Genomic DNA, 14,640 nt, shown 5'->3' on the forward strand with positions numbered 1-14,640 from the left:
AACCGCGAAGCCGTCCTTGAAACCCTGTTCCTGACAATCCTGAACCTCAACGCTCGAGCAACACATGGACCCTCGCCCGTATCCGTACCATCTGCCCAAAAAAACAAATAATCTGGATCCAATGAGCATCCTCGACTCCAACTTGCCTATTCAAGCTTGCAACGGCCGGATCTTTTACTCCGTAGAGAAGCCAACTCCAAACCAACAGCCACTTCATTCGGATATGTGGCGCGCCGAAATCATGGAATCCGCTCCTGGGTGAAGCCCGCCCATGTTGCCGGCTCTCCACTGACCAGGAAGCCGCCGAACCACCGCGACCATGCATGCGCCGCCGAGGGATGCGGCTTGCCGGTCGGACAATTTGCCACACTGACCAAGCCTTCCTTGACCGGCGCCGATCATTAACCTATGTGCCCGAGATCTTCATCGCATCCTTCAAGACTCGTCACTGCCTGCACTGCTTTCGCATCATTATGATCTTGCCTTGAGATCATGCTCGGAAACTCCTGCCAGCCTTCATCCCGCCCATGTTGCAACAGACGCCCAGGGTCTTGGTCTTCAGCCTGCCATCCCAGCCAGGAGCAAGGCCCAAATCTGTCTGTCAACCCTCCTTATTCGAACTCTAATGGCAATTGGAACTGGCCATCCTTTTTTTTTTTTTTTTTTTTCCAACACCCTCTTACGCAACTTAATTATATCCATTCAACGGCCCAGTTGCATCTTGCGGCACTAGAATAGCAGCACCGTCCATGTTACAATGCACTCACTAGCCTTCTATCATACTCGGCCGACCGACACCGAAGAAAATCAAATGATTGAGTACCTGTATGTTTGTCCGTACTTTGCGGCGTGGGTTTTTCTCGCATTTGCGTCACCCATGAGACCCGTTATGACGACATTGAGGTCGTCTCACTAGTAATCCTGGCTGTCTATAGTGCCCCCCTGCTGCTGGGTTGCTGGGCTGGCTAATGCACTCTAGTTGATGTGTGCCAGCGCATGCAAGAGGATTCATATGGCAAGTGGCCGAGAGCCTCCAAGCGGCGAATGAACATTTTTGCAACTTCGAAAGCACGCTATGTAAGATCAATACGGATTTGCACAATACCCGAGGCGTCAGGAGATGGTTTCCCTCGTTTATGATCACCTTACAGGTGTTGAAACCGCTTCTCGTTGGTGGCATACTAGGTAGTGCACCCGATATTTACGTGCCGCTCACGTGCTCGCGGACGTAGAAGTGACATCCAGTTGTTATCTGATTTGAGCAGAGACAGCGCTAGGTGGTTAGGTTTGCGTTCGAAAGCCCTGCTTGGGCTCGTTCGCATCTCAAACCACATCCTGCCTAGTGCGCCGAACATATGCTTCTGGTCGTCAACTGCCAGGGCTTGGTCTGATGATACACCCATACATTGCCGCCTCAACGATCGCTGTCCAGCCAGTAGTCCACTCGCGTGGTCGTCTGGCGTCGACTTTTGACAGCTTCGCGCTGGACTCCTTCCGGCAAAACCTTTCGGTGGCGACATACCAACGTCGGCGTCAAGAACGTTCTGCAATGTCACCCGCCGGGTGATCCATGCGTCCGAGACCATCACCCACGTTCGTGGAGGCCAACCAGTTGCTTTAGCTATTACCGGTGAGGAATGAGTCGACGTCTAACTTTGGGGGGTAACCTGAGTTAGGGACTTGGTTGCCAGATGCCCAATCATCCGGCTGACTTCCACAAGCATTGGAACCATGTCCTGGCAAGCCACACTCTGAGCTCCTTCAGCCACGTCTAGCCATAGTAAGTGATGATCCTCTGCAAATCTCATGCACGTCTGACGACGATGTGCGACAACCGGCCAGTGTGTTTCTGCGGTATGTTTCTACAACTCTTCAATGCTTGGCACCAGGCATACGTAAGACTGAGCCGTATAAGTCGCCTAGAGAGCCTGACGGGGGCGAATCCCCTGATCTGCCGCTGCCCACAGAGACACACACACACCTTCGTCTTGCAACCAAGTCGGCATCATCCCCGCTGCCGGCGCGAGCCGGCGATCGGACATTGGTGCGGCGGCTTGACTTGTCAGATGCCCTTACGCACTGATCAAGCAGAAGCTCGTCCAGCCCCGCGAGGATTGGAGCGATGTCTCCAACACAAACCCGCCATGCCACCGTCGCAACAAGGGGGGCAAGGGGGGGGGGGGGGGGGGGGGGGGGGATGAAGTTCAGCTGGTCAGGGCCATCCTGTCTTTCCGTCCCGTCGCCGCCGCCGGGTGGCAAACAGATAGCAGACCACCTGGTTTCAACTACTACCGAAAGATGCGGCGGTGCTGTGGCTTTGTTGGGTTCTTTGAGGAAGTTTCGATGAAGATCGCGTTCCTCGGGAAGTATACGTCCTGCTTGAACAAGCTTACTGCAGTAGAATGTTTAGGCTTCTTTTTCCAGTTACTTGTTAGCTGCGTTTCGTTTTTCCGGGTGTCTGGAGCGGTCTGCAATCCGCAACTCTGCATCGCGCGGTCGTGGCAATGATGGAAAGCTGCTCACCACATCCCCATCAACCCTCCGGCGGAGACACATTCGCCTAGTCCGAATGTTGGGCTGTCGTCAGACTAGACCCTAGTCGTGACTCCCCATTCTCGTTCGAACCGCGAATGAGCCGTCGGGATTCCTGAACGCCAGGGCCCTGTTGAGCGGGAGCACCGTTATTGGCTGTGGCAACTAACCTCATGTTCTACGACTATATGCGGATACCTGCCGACTTGACTGGTTCAGCTAAGCCTCCGGAAACGCTGTTGACCCCTGAGCAAAGTGACAAGTCGACCGTGATCCTCAGGAGCATCGTCTGTGGCGCATATGGACCTTCCGAAAACCCGGCAACGACATGTCTCGCCCTCGTCAACAGCCCTCCCCGTGAGCTACCGAGACGTCAACCACGAGCGCCGAGACCGTTAATGGACGCCTTGATTCGTCTGTGACCCAAGAGCCTCGCTTATTCGGGACAGCCCGTCATCTGACAGGGACGATGGAACGCATCCAATAGAAGACGGAATCCAGACTGCCAGGCATCGCCTATGGGCCCCTAGTGTTGAGCTGTGAATTTATATCTGTAGCGGACATGGGCCTAGGCTGCCGTCGCCCGTGAGAACGACGACATTGCCTAGAATGGAAACTAATGCGAGCAGCTTTCGTCGACTGCAAAGGCTCTGCCCGCTACCTCAGTCTGCCGTTCAATCGATGTTAGGGTTTCTGACCGGACTGCGGATTATGCAGCAAATCCATCGTATTCGTACTCGCCTCCGACAAGCTGGGGGATTGCATATGAACCATAGACAGTGCTGAATAGGCAGTTGCGTTGCTCAACGCCATTCGGCATGTTGGCGCCTGGTTGAAGCCCACCCAAGGCTGGCGCCTCCCTCCATGGAAAGTGACAAACAGCCCGGTATGCAACTCAATCTCTATGTTTCCACTTCACTGGCTGACTCGAGATTGATGATCAGGGGAAACTGCCACGTCATTCGAGAAGGCGGACGTTGATTACTGCTTTGGGAAGGACAAAAGGGCACTTTGATTGATACATTGGTGATGTTTGGTCAGCTGAACCGGCGACGATGCTGTCTGAAATTGCTACCTGCCTCGTGTTGTACAACTACCCCGATCCCGAGTTCAGGCGACCTTAATCCTTCTTCAAGGGCAGAAGAACCTCCTCGACTCCATTCTTGGTGATAATCATCATCTGCAAATGATCACCGACCTCGATGTGTCTCTCCACAGCTCCGTCAAACGCATCCTTGACAAGTATCTCGGCCTCCTTCCGCTCCAAGGGAACGCGAGGACGCTCCTGCAGCTCGTGGCCCACACCGCTACCCGGGACGTACTGGTTCTTGAAGTTGACCTGGTTGTCGAGGAAGGGGGTGATCAAGCTGGCGGCAGCACCGCCAGCACGGCTTTGCTCGCGCTCGTAACTTCCGACGGGATCGTAAGAGAAGACAGCGCCAACGCCATCCTCATCGAGGCCGCCGAGAATTGCGTAGACGTAGTATGGGAAGAAGCGCTTCTGGTAGAGAATGGTGGAGAGGCGCTTTGCACAGGCGGTGACACTCATGGGCTTACCGTGACGGTAACGGTAGATCTTGCAGATGGTGTCGAGGCGGTCCTTGAGAGCTTCGCCGTCGGCAGCGAAGCCAACGACGGAGAGCAGAATGGTAGCGTCTTCTTGTGATGAGGTCGTTCCGCCGATCTTGAAGACTTTGGGGGTGTATCTGGAGTTGATGCTGTAGCCTGAGGTGCTACGGGTGTCGCCGGCCATGATGGCGTAGTCGGCACCGGCGATGGCCAGGGTCGAGCCGCCATTGTCGGTGTACCTGTTTGCGGAATTGATTAGCCCTCAGAAAGTCCAAACATCTGTAAGGGAGGAGTTTGAGAATGAGGGAGCTTTCTTACGGGTTGAAACGGTGCTCTCTGAATTCACCGTTGACGCTCTTCGGGGCATCGGAGAAGGAGTAGTTGGGCCCGTTCATCAGGGGATTTTGGCTGAACATGGCAGCCATCGTTGCAGTATTATCGTGAGGAAGGAAAGAGAGAAAGAGGATTCGTTACTGTTCGTGAAGGTATCTCGTTTCGTCCAAGGCGTACGTGTATGCCCGTCGGTTCGTTGGGAATGCGGGGAATGTCTTTGCTGTGATGGAGGTCAAGGCTGCGACGATGATGATTGAGGTCGGTTGTAGTGGACTACGCACGCGTCAAGCTGGCAGCCTTGCCAGGTGGAGGGTGGGAGCTGCGAGCTGGTAATGGCAGGGGTAGCTGTTAGTTTTGTTGCTGACTAAGACTGGACAGAATCAGCGCCTACAACAGTAATTGGCGGGCGCCAGGGGAGGTAGGTGCAGGGATGAGTGGCTTTCAGATGAACGGGATATTATTTGGGGGGAAGCACGTCAGGTGTAGCCATCGTCACCGCGCAGTTGCAGCAAGGCAGGCAAAGGATCATACCTTCCTGAATACCGCTACAACGAAAGGCTTCATTAATTAACGAATACTATTTATCACGTCCAGCCGGTGACGGTACACCCTCTTTAAAGGGTCTTGCACCCTTTACGGCAGCGAAAATGACCCGCGACATTCGGCAGCGAGCGCTCGAGAAGATCGCGTCTCTGTCCGCTGCCAGCTCCAAAACATCCTTTGATCGGTCCGATCTCGACAAACTGTGCAAGGCCACCCAGTCCTCTGGCAAGGGAGTCAATGGATACTCGGCAAAACAGGCTTCCACGTCGCTGGGGAGACAGCCCATGGTACTAGGCCTTGGTTATTGTGCCGTTGTTCCTCAAGATCCGCAGCTAACACGTACCCCCTTATTCTGTAGACGATCCGCGAATTCGAGGTTCTGCTGTCGTTGTGCAAAGCCGCCCCTGCCATCCAAACAAGCCAGAGCGCCCAAAAACTCGTCCACCAGTTAACCCCATACGTTCTCGAGGCACACATCCAGGTTTTCTCGCCGTCGCCCTTCTTCCGCAAGGTCGAGCCATCCCCGACCGAAGCACTCGCTTTCCATGTCACGGCTGCGCTACTCTCTCTCGGTTCCCAGTACGACGACTTACATGAAGAGGTCTCGGACAACATATGGGCTTTCGTGAATGCCTGCGATCATGTTGCGGGGCGCGTTGTACCCCCAGGGGCAGACGACGAGGACCCAAATTTGGAGGACGCCATTAGAACAGCGACGATTGCCGTGTCGCTGTTGGGCTTCCTCGATGCAGCCTCGGCGCAGGCGGACTTTTGGAGAGCCGGTGGCAGATACTCTCTGATTACACGATTCAGGGACATCCTGCAGCAGCCATTCTTGACTGCTGTTGAGACGGCTTTCTCGACGATCCGAAACTCGCAATCTGCAGACCGACATGCCAAAGAGTGGAAACGTTACCTTCGTCACTATTCTGCTGCCGGACGGCCCCTGGGAGCTGTTCTCTTGCAGCGTAGCTACATGTGGCTTCTAGTTGCTGGCACGTCGCTCCTCGTCACCGATGCATCTCTCTTGCGAGGCACTCATATCCTCGACCTGCTCATGTCAGGAGACGGTGCCTACAGGCCAGGCTCGCCTCGAAGCCCGGATGCTGACTACCGGTCTCTCGATATGTATACCGCCATTGCTATGGAACAAATGAACTACTTGGAGGCGACCGCTGACTATCTTCAACTCGGGTCGTCATGGCAGCAAAGACTTGCCTTTGCTGTAAAGTTAGCCACTCTCGTTAGCTATCTCAACTGCGCGCTCATAAATGAGGAGGTAGCTGACGTCGACAACCTCATCGGATGGCTAGAAGAGACACTTGCCGACCCCCTTCAGATGGCGGACGAAGCCTTGGCGGCGACCGTTCTGAAATCTATCGCGTTGGCGTGCAAGGTCTCACCGACTTACGCTACAACCGCAAGCAGGCTTTTGCCTCGATTCATCGTCCAAAGCGCACCCCATGCCCGCACTGTTGCCGTTGCTTCTAAGAGTCTGGCTTACGTATTGAAAATGCTTTCTCACGATGCCGTCATTACAACTCTCTATACTCTCGGGAACGTGTTAAGTCCCGGTTCCGACAGATCCATGGCTAACGGCACCAACGGCGACTTGAGTATAGACGGTGCCAATGCCATTTACCCCAACAGGCAGTCAACTGGTAGCAGCATCTCTCTTGCAATCACCGGCGAGGAAGAAACAGCTATGGTCTATGGAAACGTCGTCCAAGCCATCTGTGGCATTGCAACAGCTTGTAACGATGAGAAGATCACTGCTTTGGCGCAAACGATGTTGTTGCAGAAGATCGACAAGGTGAACAGCAGTGTCGATGCTCAGATCATCATCGGCGCCGCCGCCCTCGCGCTGCAAGGTGGACAGCTTGAATTCCGATCGCTGTTAAAGGTGTTCTCCCGAATTTGTCACATTGGGGTCGTCGATCACAAGGACTTCCTCCTGGTGGCTGTGATGAAGGCGAGGACGTATATATCGGCAAACTTGTACAAAGACTCACCTCTGTACGAAATTTACTGGGAGTACTTGCTAGAGAGCATCATCTCTATGGGCGATGTACATCAGTCCAACCATACCAAGGAGGCCGATGTGCAGCTAGCCGCTCGCGAGATAGCCGAGCTGTTGCACCCACTAGCTGTCCTCATGTCCACTAACGACCTTGCCTTCACCTCTGTCACCGACGATGATTCGCACTCCTTAGTCAGAGATGCGTGGTTCAACATTGTTGTCCATGGCTTTACGACACAGACCGACATGGGCAAGAGATATCTCAACGAGCTGCGGGTTATGGCTGTACATTCGCCACCACTCGTCGCCGAACAACGAGGCGAGCAGATCGAGAGTGACATCGAGCTAAACACCGTCTTGCGTCGAGGGATGAGCAACGACAGGGAGACGATGCAGAAGAGACAACTCACCGAATTGATCCCTAGCAAGACCACAGAGATTAAGGGTTTGAGTTACCGCAAGGTGATCTTCCTGCAGGCAGCCTATTTGGTTGAGAGCCTTCGAGCTGATGCCGGAGACTGCACAAAAGCTCTATCATACTTCCTGGAACCCAGCATGCGTAAAGGGGAAGTTAGCAGTACCATGGAGGGGATTGCCGCCGCTGTGGTAGACAAGTATCTACGCAAGACTCTGGGCGGTGCCGATGCCACCTTTTCAGCCCAATATGCTGCCAGTCAGCTCGTTGCAATCTTCTGCGGCTGCTGCTACCGGATCGAGCGCGTTCAGCAAGCAGCCTTCAGTTGCGCTGACCGTATCATCAGCCAAGTACCATCGGCGTTGTGCCATAGATCCTCTCTCTTCGCTCTTCTGGAGCTCCTGTCATTGATGTGGTCAAGTTGTCTCGAGGCAGAAACAGACCTCTATGCTCCACGGTCAAAATTCACGTCCAGCCTTGGGGACGTGTCTGTTGAGCTGTCCGACGACTACAGCTTCAGACGCCACACTTTGGACATTTTGAATCGCAAAGCAAAACAATGGGTGTCTAGCGTAATCGGCATTGCTCCTCTCGACATCAAGGGGCTTCTTCAGACATACTTATCGGAATTTGATGACGAAGGCGCCTATGGCCATATTTCCCTTGGCCGTTCATTTGCGATCGAGCTCGGATCTCTCATGCCCTCGACGGATCAAAGACTGCAGTCTCTTGACCGCGTCGGAGATTGCAACATCAATACTGGCTCCGACTTCGTTGCTCAGTACACGACTCGCCAAGAGTACCGATACGGAGAGACGCTGCCGGATCGCGGTAACGAGCTCGTTAACTTCATGCAATTGAATCGTAGGGCGTCTTTCTTGCAGTCATCGGTTTCCTCCGCCAGCGAAAGCGCCAACGCCGCGACTGCGCTGGCACATGTAGAGGCTCGAATCAAGAGCAAGAAGACCACAGCGTTGAATGAGGTTCGCGACATCTTGCGCCGGGCTGCTGCCTTGCTCTGCCGCAGCGACCGTGATGAGTCCGCTGTCGCACACTACCTCGTCAGCATTCCATTTGCTATGTTTACAAAACAATCAATCAAGCTGGGCGTTTCTCTTTGGTTAGGGGTCATTAACGAGAACCCTCGCCTTGAGCCAAGACTTCTCACGGAGATTGCCCAGCAGTGGGAGGGCACCATTCATAAAGGGCTTGGCCTCTTCAACCCTTCAATGTCGTAAGTCGGCTTACCCATTACCACATCTTTTCACTCACCTTAGTACAGGCATCCCGATCCATTCTTCCTCAAGGAGGAATTTGCGCCAAGTGATCTGGAGGCTCTGGCGAAGCGTAAGCAGCAAGTGCACAACTTGCTCTCGCCACACATGCGCCTACTGCAATTTTTTGGAAGCCACTTCAACGCAACCCGACTGGGCAGTCCAGATGTTCAACGAATCTTCTTGCGTCTCCTCGACGTGACTCTAGATTCTATACGGACGTCGACACCTCATCCGATGGCGCGAGAACTCAGATTTCAGCTTGTGTTATTCGGACTCAAGGTGTTGCATGTCTGTACCACAATTGGCGCCATCGCGCAGTGGAGGCTGAAGGAGAAGTGCCTATCGGCTGCCCTCAGCTGGTTCAGGTTCACGCCGAGGTGGTCCTTTGGCAGCAACATACTTCAGCTCAAGACGGAACTTCGCCTCTTGACTGATATCGTGGCCGCTTTAAAGAGCGTTGCTTTCATTGGCTCTCACGCTGTGGACAGCATCAAGTCGCTCCAGGCAAAAGAGCAATTGCTCGTGCTGCTCCTGGAGAGCGAGCTGACTCGATTGGCGGTGTGGGTGCATCCTCTGGGTGAGACTGGAAAGGCGCAGGCGTCAACTACAAAGGCTGCAATCGAGGTGCGTACACAACCGTGTATCAAGGTTTTCATACTGACAGTTTCAGACCTCCCTCACCCCCCTGATCAAGGTCGCATGGGCCGAAGACCCCGCCATTGCCATTGAACTCGTTACCCGATTCCCCTACCCCCGCATTCAGCGCGAAGTGAGATGGCTCTTAATCAACTTCCCCCAGAAGGCCATCTCGGAACCTGAGGGCTTGCCCATCCTTCTCGACGGTTCTTTGCCAAGTGATGTCAATTTCCAACTAAAAGTATGTCTCTTTCCACGTTCCATCACATGGTCTACTGCTAACAATCGCAGTATCTGCTGTTCTGGTCGCCCGTGAACCCAATCACAGCCGCCACCTACTTTCTTCCTGCCTATCGGAACCACCCGTTCTTGATCCAGTATGCAATGAGGGCTTTGGAGAGCCACTCCAGCGATGTCACCTTCTTCTACGTGCCACAAATCGTCCAGACCTTACGGTACGACGCCTTGGGCTATGTGGAACGGTACATTCTCGAGACCGCCCAATTCTCGCAGTTATTCGCGCATCAGATCATTTGGAACATGAAGGCCAACGCGTACAAGGATGACGACGCCACAATCGTAGGTTACACGTAACACGTGGAGCAAAATGTAGCGCTGACCACTTCATAGCCCGATGCAATTAAGCCCACTCTCGACAAAGTCATGGAGAAGATGATTTCAAGCTTCTCTGACGTTGATCGGACCTTCTACGAACGCGAGTTCTCCTTCTTCGACGAGGTCACTGGCATTTCGGGTAAGTTGAAGCCTTACGTCGGAAAACCAAAGCCGGAGAAAGCACAGAAGATTGAGGAAGAGCTGCGCAAAATCAAGGTCGAGGTCGGTGTGTACCTCCCCAGTAACCCAGATGGCGTTGTCATCGGAATCGATCGTAAGTCGGGCAAGCCTCTCCAGAGTCACGCCAAGGCGCCGTACATGGCTACTTTCCGCATCAAGAAAGCCAAGGGTGGTCTCGAAGAAGTCAACGACATGCTCGAAGAGGCGAACAAGAAGGACCAGCAGCCCCAAGAAAACACGATTGAGGTGTGGCAGTCTGCCATCTTCAAGGTCGGCGATGACTGCAGACAGGATGTTCTCGCCCTGCAGATGATCGCTGCTTTCCGAGGCATCTTTCACAACGTTGGCCTGGACGTGTATGTCAACCCATACCGTGTCACGGCGACGGCCCCAGGTTGTGGTGTCATTGATGTGTTGCCCAACTCTGTCTCTCGAGATATGCTTGGGCGAGAGGCTGTCAACGGCTTGTACGACTACTTCATCTCCAAGTACGGCAACGAAGACTCGCTTCGCTTCCAGCAAGCCCGCAGCAACTTTGTGAAGAGTATGGCGGCCTATTCCATCATCTCCTTCCTACTGCAGTTCAAGGACAGGCACAACGGAAACATCATGATCGACGACGCGGGCCACATACTGCACATCGATTTCGGCTTCTGCTTTGACATCGCTCCGGGTGGTATCAAGTTCGAGCGCGCGCCGTTCAAACTGACGCAGGAGATGCTGGCGGTCATGGGCGGCAGCCCTCACCACCAATCCTTCAAGTGGTTCGAGGAGCTCTGTGTCAAGGCCTTCCTTGCATCTCGTCAGCACTGCGAGAAGCTCAGTCAGATTGTGCTTCTGATGATGGACTCTGGTCTGCCGTGCTTCAAGCCTGAGAGTGTACAGCACTTCAAGGAGCGTTTCGTGCTAGAGCGCAGCGAGCGCGAGGCGGCTGACTTTGTCAAGGACTTGATTCGGAGAAGCGCCAACAGCTATTCGACTGGCGTGTACGATCAATTCCAGCTCTTGACCAACGGCATTCCATACTAAGTTCTGAGGATGAGGGGCGGGAGGGAGAAGGCGGTGGGACACGGAGGTCTCGACATGACGGCGTTGTTGACCGCTCAAAGCCAACTAGTAACTAGCAAGCGTCTCGCCCCTGGTTTCTTGTTGGTTGGTGTTCAAGCCTTTGATGCTGCTGATACACGCTCCTCACATGCCTGGGTGTTTTTGTTTTCCATGAATTCCTTCAATCCTACGCTACTATTGTACATGTGCGCCACAAATACGCACGCTGATAAATAATGACACCCTGCCTTTTTTGCCCGATGAGATTCCGGCTCGTCTGTGAGAGGTTTTTTTCGCTTGCGCCTCGTCTTTCTCTCTCTCTCTCTCGCTCTTTGCTCCTGGATCATGCACCTGAAACTTGTTGTATGCCGGGAAAGGGTCTCCAAAACATTACACGCCGGCCAGACTATTGCCAACCGATCACACCTTGGCCAGTGAAAGGCCATGCATAATGCTAAAACAAAACATGAAAAATGAGACACCTTTAAACAAACCTCCGAGTTCAAGTCGACGAGACTTCGTCGCCGGAGAATATCCATGATCCACCCCAGATGCTGCCTTTTTATTCTTTTCCGTCCCGTCCGTCCTTTTCTGTGTCTTGTTCTGAGTTGAACCACATCTCCCGGGCCGCTACCACCATCCCCCTGCTTGGCTACCGTTCCCGGAATGATCTGCACTGGACATGTAGTCGGCGTACACCATCGCCAGATCCAATATGAATTATTGCGTGATATGTGTGTCGACGTTGTACGTGGCGTAGTCGACGTGCACAAAGGCCCGGTCAACAATGGGAACCGACTCCAGGAAGTAGGTCAAAACCTCACTGAGATCGTGGCTGTCCTTGAGCGGCATGTTGGCCGAGAGGACAATGTCAACTTCGACGAAGAGCTTGTCGCCGGCATGGTAGGCGCGCAAGTTTTGGATCTGCCTGATGGACGTTGCGAAGCGCATGGTAAGGTAGAGCACTGTTGTCTTAGGTCAGCCCTGGCCACCGACAGAACGACCATGAAGTCTGAAGATCAGTAGCATTGCCGCCGCCCACATGCCCGAGATCCAGCTGCAGCAGTGGATGGCTGCAAAGGAAACGCGCAAAGGCGGGAATGAGCAACAAACAAACGGGAAACTTAGGGGGTTGGCATGGGTGAGGTATAGCAGGGTCCAATTATAGCAACTGTGGGGAGACGAAACGACAGGGGTAGCAGGGAATAGAGAGCAAAGAGAAATCATGTACGCACAGAGGTTTCTTTCGTCCGAAGTGGCCGAGAAACCCGTCAGGTTGCGAACGTGGTGCATTGAAGTTTGGCTCCAATTGAAAATTACGACAGCGGAAAGCAAAAGACCGCCGAGAGCATCCAGCCACCATATCTTGGCATAGAAGCCGACGATGGGGAAAAGGATGGAGCCAGTGTTGAAAATGACATCGGTCATGGCATCGTCCGCCCTGCGTATATTGTTAGTAACCCCAGTTCAAAGATGTGCCGATCAGGAGTCGGCAACGTAAACAACGTTGCGACAAAGGAGGGGCGGCAACACAACTCACAGGGCTCGAACGCTGGAGTTCTTGATCACACGGCACCAGAGCCAGCACAGGCCCTTGATGACGACGGTCCCAACCATGATGGCGATGGCCGGAATGCCTCTGTGTATTCCCGAATGGTTAGCGGTCGCACAGCGGCGGAGCGGAGCTGGAGAACCGTAGCAGTGGATGCGACTTACAATTGGATGATTTCGTGTTCAGGCGACATGAGGCGTTGGATGGCTTCAAGAGCGACCTGGCAGAACGATGTGACCATGACGATGGAGAAGACCAGAACGCCAAGAGGCTCGAGACTGGAACGAGTCAGCACACGTCTCGCGGGATGTAACGCGGAGGCGAACGAGGGTGATGACAAAGAAGGGGTAATTATGGTATAGAAAAGAAAATTGAGACTCACCGTCGTCTACCAACAGGGTACGAGTGCTGGTCATTTTGGCTGGCAGCAATGAGTCTAGTTGTGGTCCACACGATGGCGGTGCTGAGGAAATCGAGAACGGCGTCGACCAAGCTGGCGAGAACGGAGACGGAGGGGACGGAGAAGACGACAATGATCTTTCCCAACAGCAAGATGCCGTTGGCAATGAAATTGACCCAAATGGCGAGGGTGACGATGGGGTCACTGCTGTCGACATCGGCATCCTCGAGCCAGGGAATTTCGGGCTTGGGGGCATCTGCGTCTTCGGCTAAACCTTCCTCCTCGTCGTGGCCGTTGAGCGTTAGGAGTGGGGTGGACTCGGTGGGCCGAAAAATGTCCTTTGGCGTGCGTTTTACCTTTTGCTGAATGCTGTTTGCCGAACTGCTGTGCTCCGTGCTGCTGTTTTGGACTGAAGCAGTGCTGCCATAGCCGGGGCCACCGCGCGACGGAGGGGAGGTAGGAGTTGGCGACTCCTCGGTGATGGTTTGGGGCACGTCAACCGGGCGAAATGCTGAGGCGTCCAGAGCTTGGTGGTACTCGTTGAGCAGATCGTGGGGTACTGAGGAATCCAGAAGCTGGTCGATGTAGAGGTACATGCGAATGAGGTCATTGTTTCTCTCGTAATATTCGCGTCTTTGGGCAGTTGCCGGAGGCGTCAGTCAGCATTCGATTCGATACGGACGGTTTTGTGTCTCTACGAATTGGTGGTGTTTGGACGTGGGCAAGGTGCATTGGCGGCAGACATGAGCATCGCGAGGTAAGGTACGGTAAGGTAGGTAGGTCTGTAGGTAGGCAGCCATGGCACACACTCACATAGGCTTTGACATGGCCTGGAGCTCGGCCTCGGTCTTCCAGTAGCGTTCCCATTGATAGCGCGGGTTGCTGTTTCCGATAAGGCGCATACTCCTCATCTGAGGGCCAAAGATGATCTCGCTCAGTCGGCGCTCCTCGGCGGCGGAGCGGCGGTGGTCGTCGTCCGAGTCCCTGTGGAGGAAGCCCAGCAGCGACTGGCCCTCGTGATCGTCCTCATCGTGGCCCAGCTGATGGTAGGCCGGGCTCTTGAGAGATTCGCGCAGAGTGGCCGAGGAGCGGTTCCTGATGAGAGTGACCAAGGCGCCGCTGCCTCTTGTGGTCAAGGGATAGGGATCGTGGTCGGGGTTGAGGACGGAAGGACGCTTGAAGGAACCCACTCGAGGGCTGCCGGAGCCATGAGGCTGCTGCTGGGGCGAGCTCATGTTGGCGGCGACAGCAATTGAGCAAGTAGGGAGCCAACAGGTGCGTAGTGGTAGTGGCAGTGGCAGTGGCAGTGGCAGTGACGGTAAGTAAGTAGTAGTATGACGACGGATTGGAGGCGGCGGCGACTGGAGCGAAATTGGGGGTGGATAAGAGGAGGAGGAAAAGAGAAGGAAGAAGAGAGAGGAAGAGAGAAAAGAGAAATTCTAACCGGGCGCTAGATGAGGGAGAGGCGAGGCTAATAGATGAGATTGATAACCTCGTGGGGGAGACGCGCCGCGATGATGA

At 54.2% G+C, this 14,640-nt stretch overlaps 4 protein-coding genes across 4 annotated transcripts; 2 read left to right on the forward strand and 2 right to left on the reverse strand.

Annotated features, from left to right (window-relative positions):
- Positions 1-1,355: 1,355 nt before the first annotated feature.
- Positions 1,356-2,083, forward strand: CGGC5_v013772 (uncharacterized protein; the record flags this gene model as incomplete). The annotated part of the gene is made up of 4 exons (XM_066152977.1): positions 1,638-1,671; positions 1,722-1,780; positions 1,843-1,854; positions 1,916-2,083. The coding sequence occupies 4 exons, from the start codon at positions 1,638-1,640 to the stop codon at positions 2,081-2,083; spliced, it is 273 nt and encodes a 90-aa protein (XP_066007761.1).
- A 1,569-nt stretch (positions 2,084-3,652) lies between these two features.
- Positions 3,653-4,526, reverse strand: PRE7 (Proteasome subunit beta type-6; the record flags this gene model as incomplete). Its single annotated transcript, XM_032023378.1, has 2 exons — positions 3,653-4,340; positions 4,420-4,526. The coding sequence occupies 2 exons, from the start codon at positions 4,524-4,526 to the stop codon at positions 3,653-3,655; spliced, it is 795 nt and encodes a 264-aa protein (XP_031879847.1).
- Positions 4,527-5,081: 555 nt separating this feature from the next.
- On the forward strand, positions 5,082-11,149 carry STT4 (Phosphatidylinositol 4-kinase STT4; the record flags this gene model as incomplete). The annotated part of the gene is made up of 6 exons (XM_032023377.1): positions 5,082-5,264; positions 5,336-8,646; positions 8,695-9,313; positions 9,360-9,566; positions 9,617-9,904; positions 9,956-11,149. The coding sequence occupies 6 exons, from the start codon at positions 5,082-5,084 to the stop codon at positions 11,147-11,149; spliced, it is 5,802 nt and encodes a 1,933-aa protein (XP_031879815.1).
- Positions 11,150-11,887: 738 nt separating this feature from the next.
- On the reverse strand, positions 11,888-14,354 carry MTP7-0 (Metal tolerance protein 7; the record flags this gene model as incomplete). Its single annotated transcript, XM_032023376.1, has 6 exons — positions 11,888-12,132; positions 12,403-12,608; positions 12,708-12,806; positions 12,884-12,997; positions 13,102-13,752; positions 13,933-14,354. 6 exons carry the CDS (start codon positions 14,352-14,354, stop codon positions 11,888-11,890), a joined length of 1,737 nt encoding a protein of 578 aa, XP_031879845.1.
- Between the last annotated feature and the right edge of the window lie 286 nt (positions 14,355-14,640).

Source organism: Colletotrichum fructicola (genome assembly GCF_000319635.2).
Source record: "Colletotrichum fructicola Nara gc5 chromosome Unknown KSG_Nara_v1_contig08, whole genome shotgun sequence".
Classification (NCBI taxonomy): domain Eukaryota; kingdom Fungi; phylum Ascomycota; class Sordariomycetes; order Glomerellales; family Glomerellaceae; genus Colletotrichum; species Colletotrichum fructicola.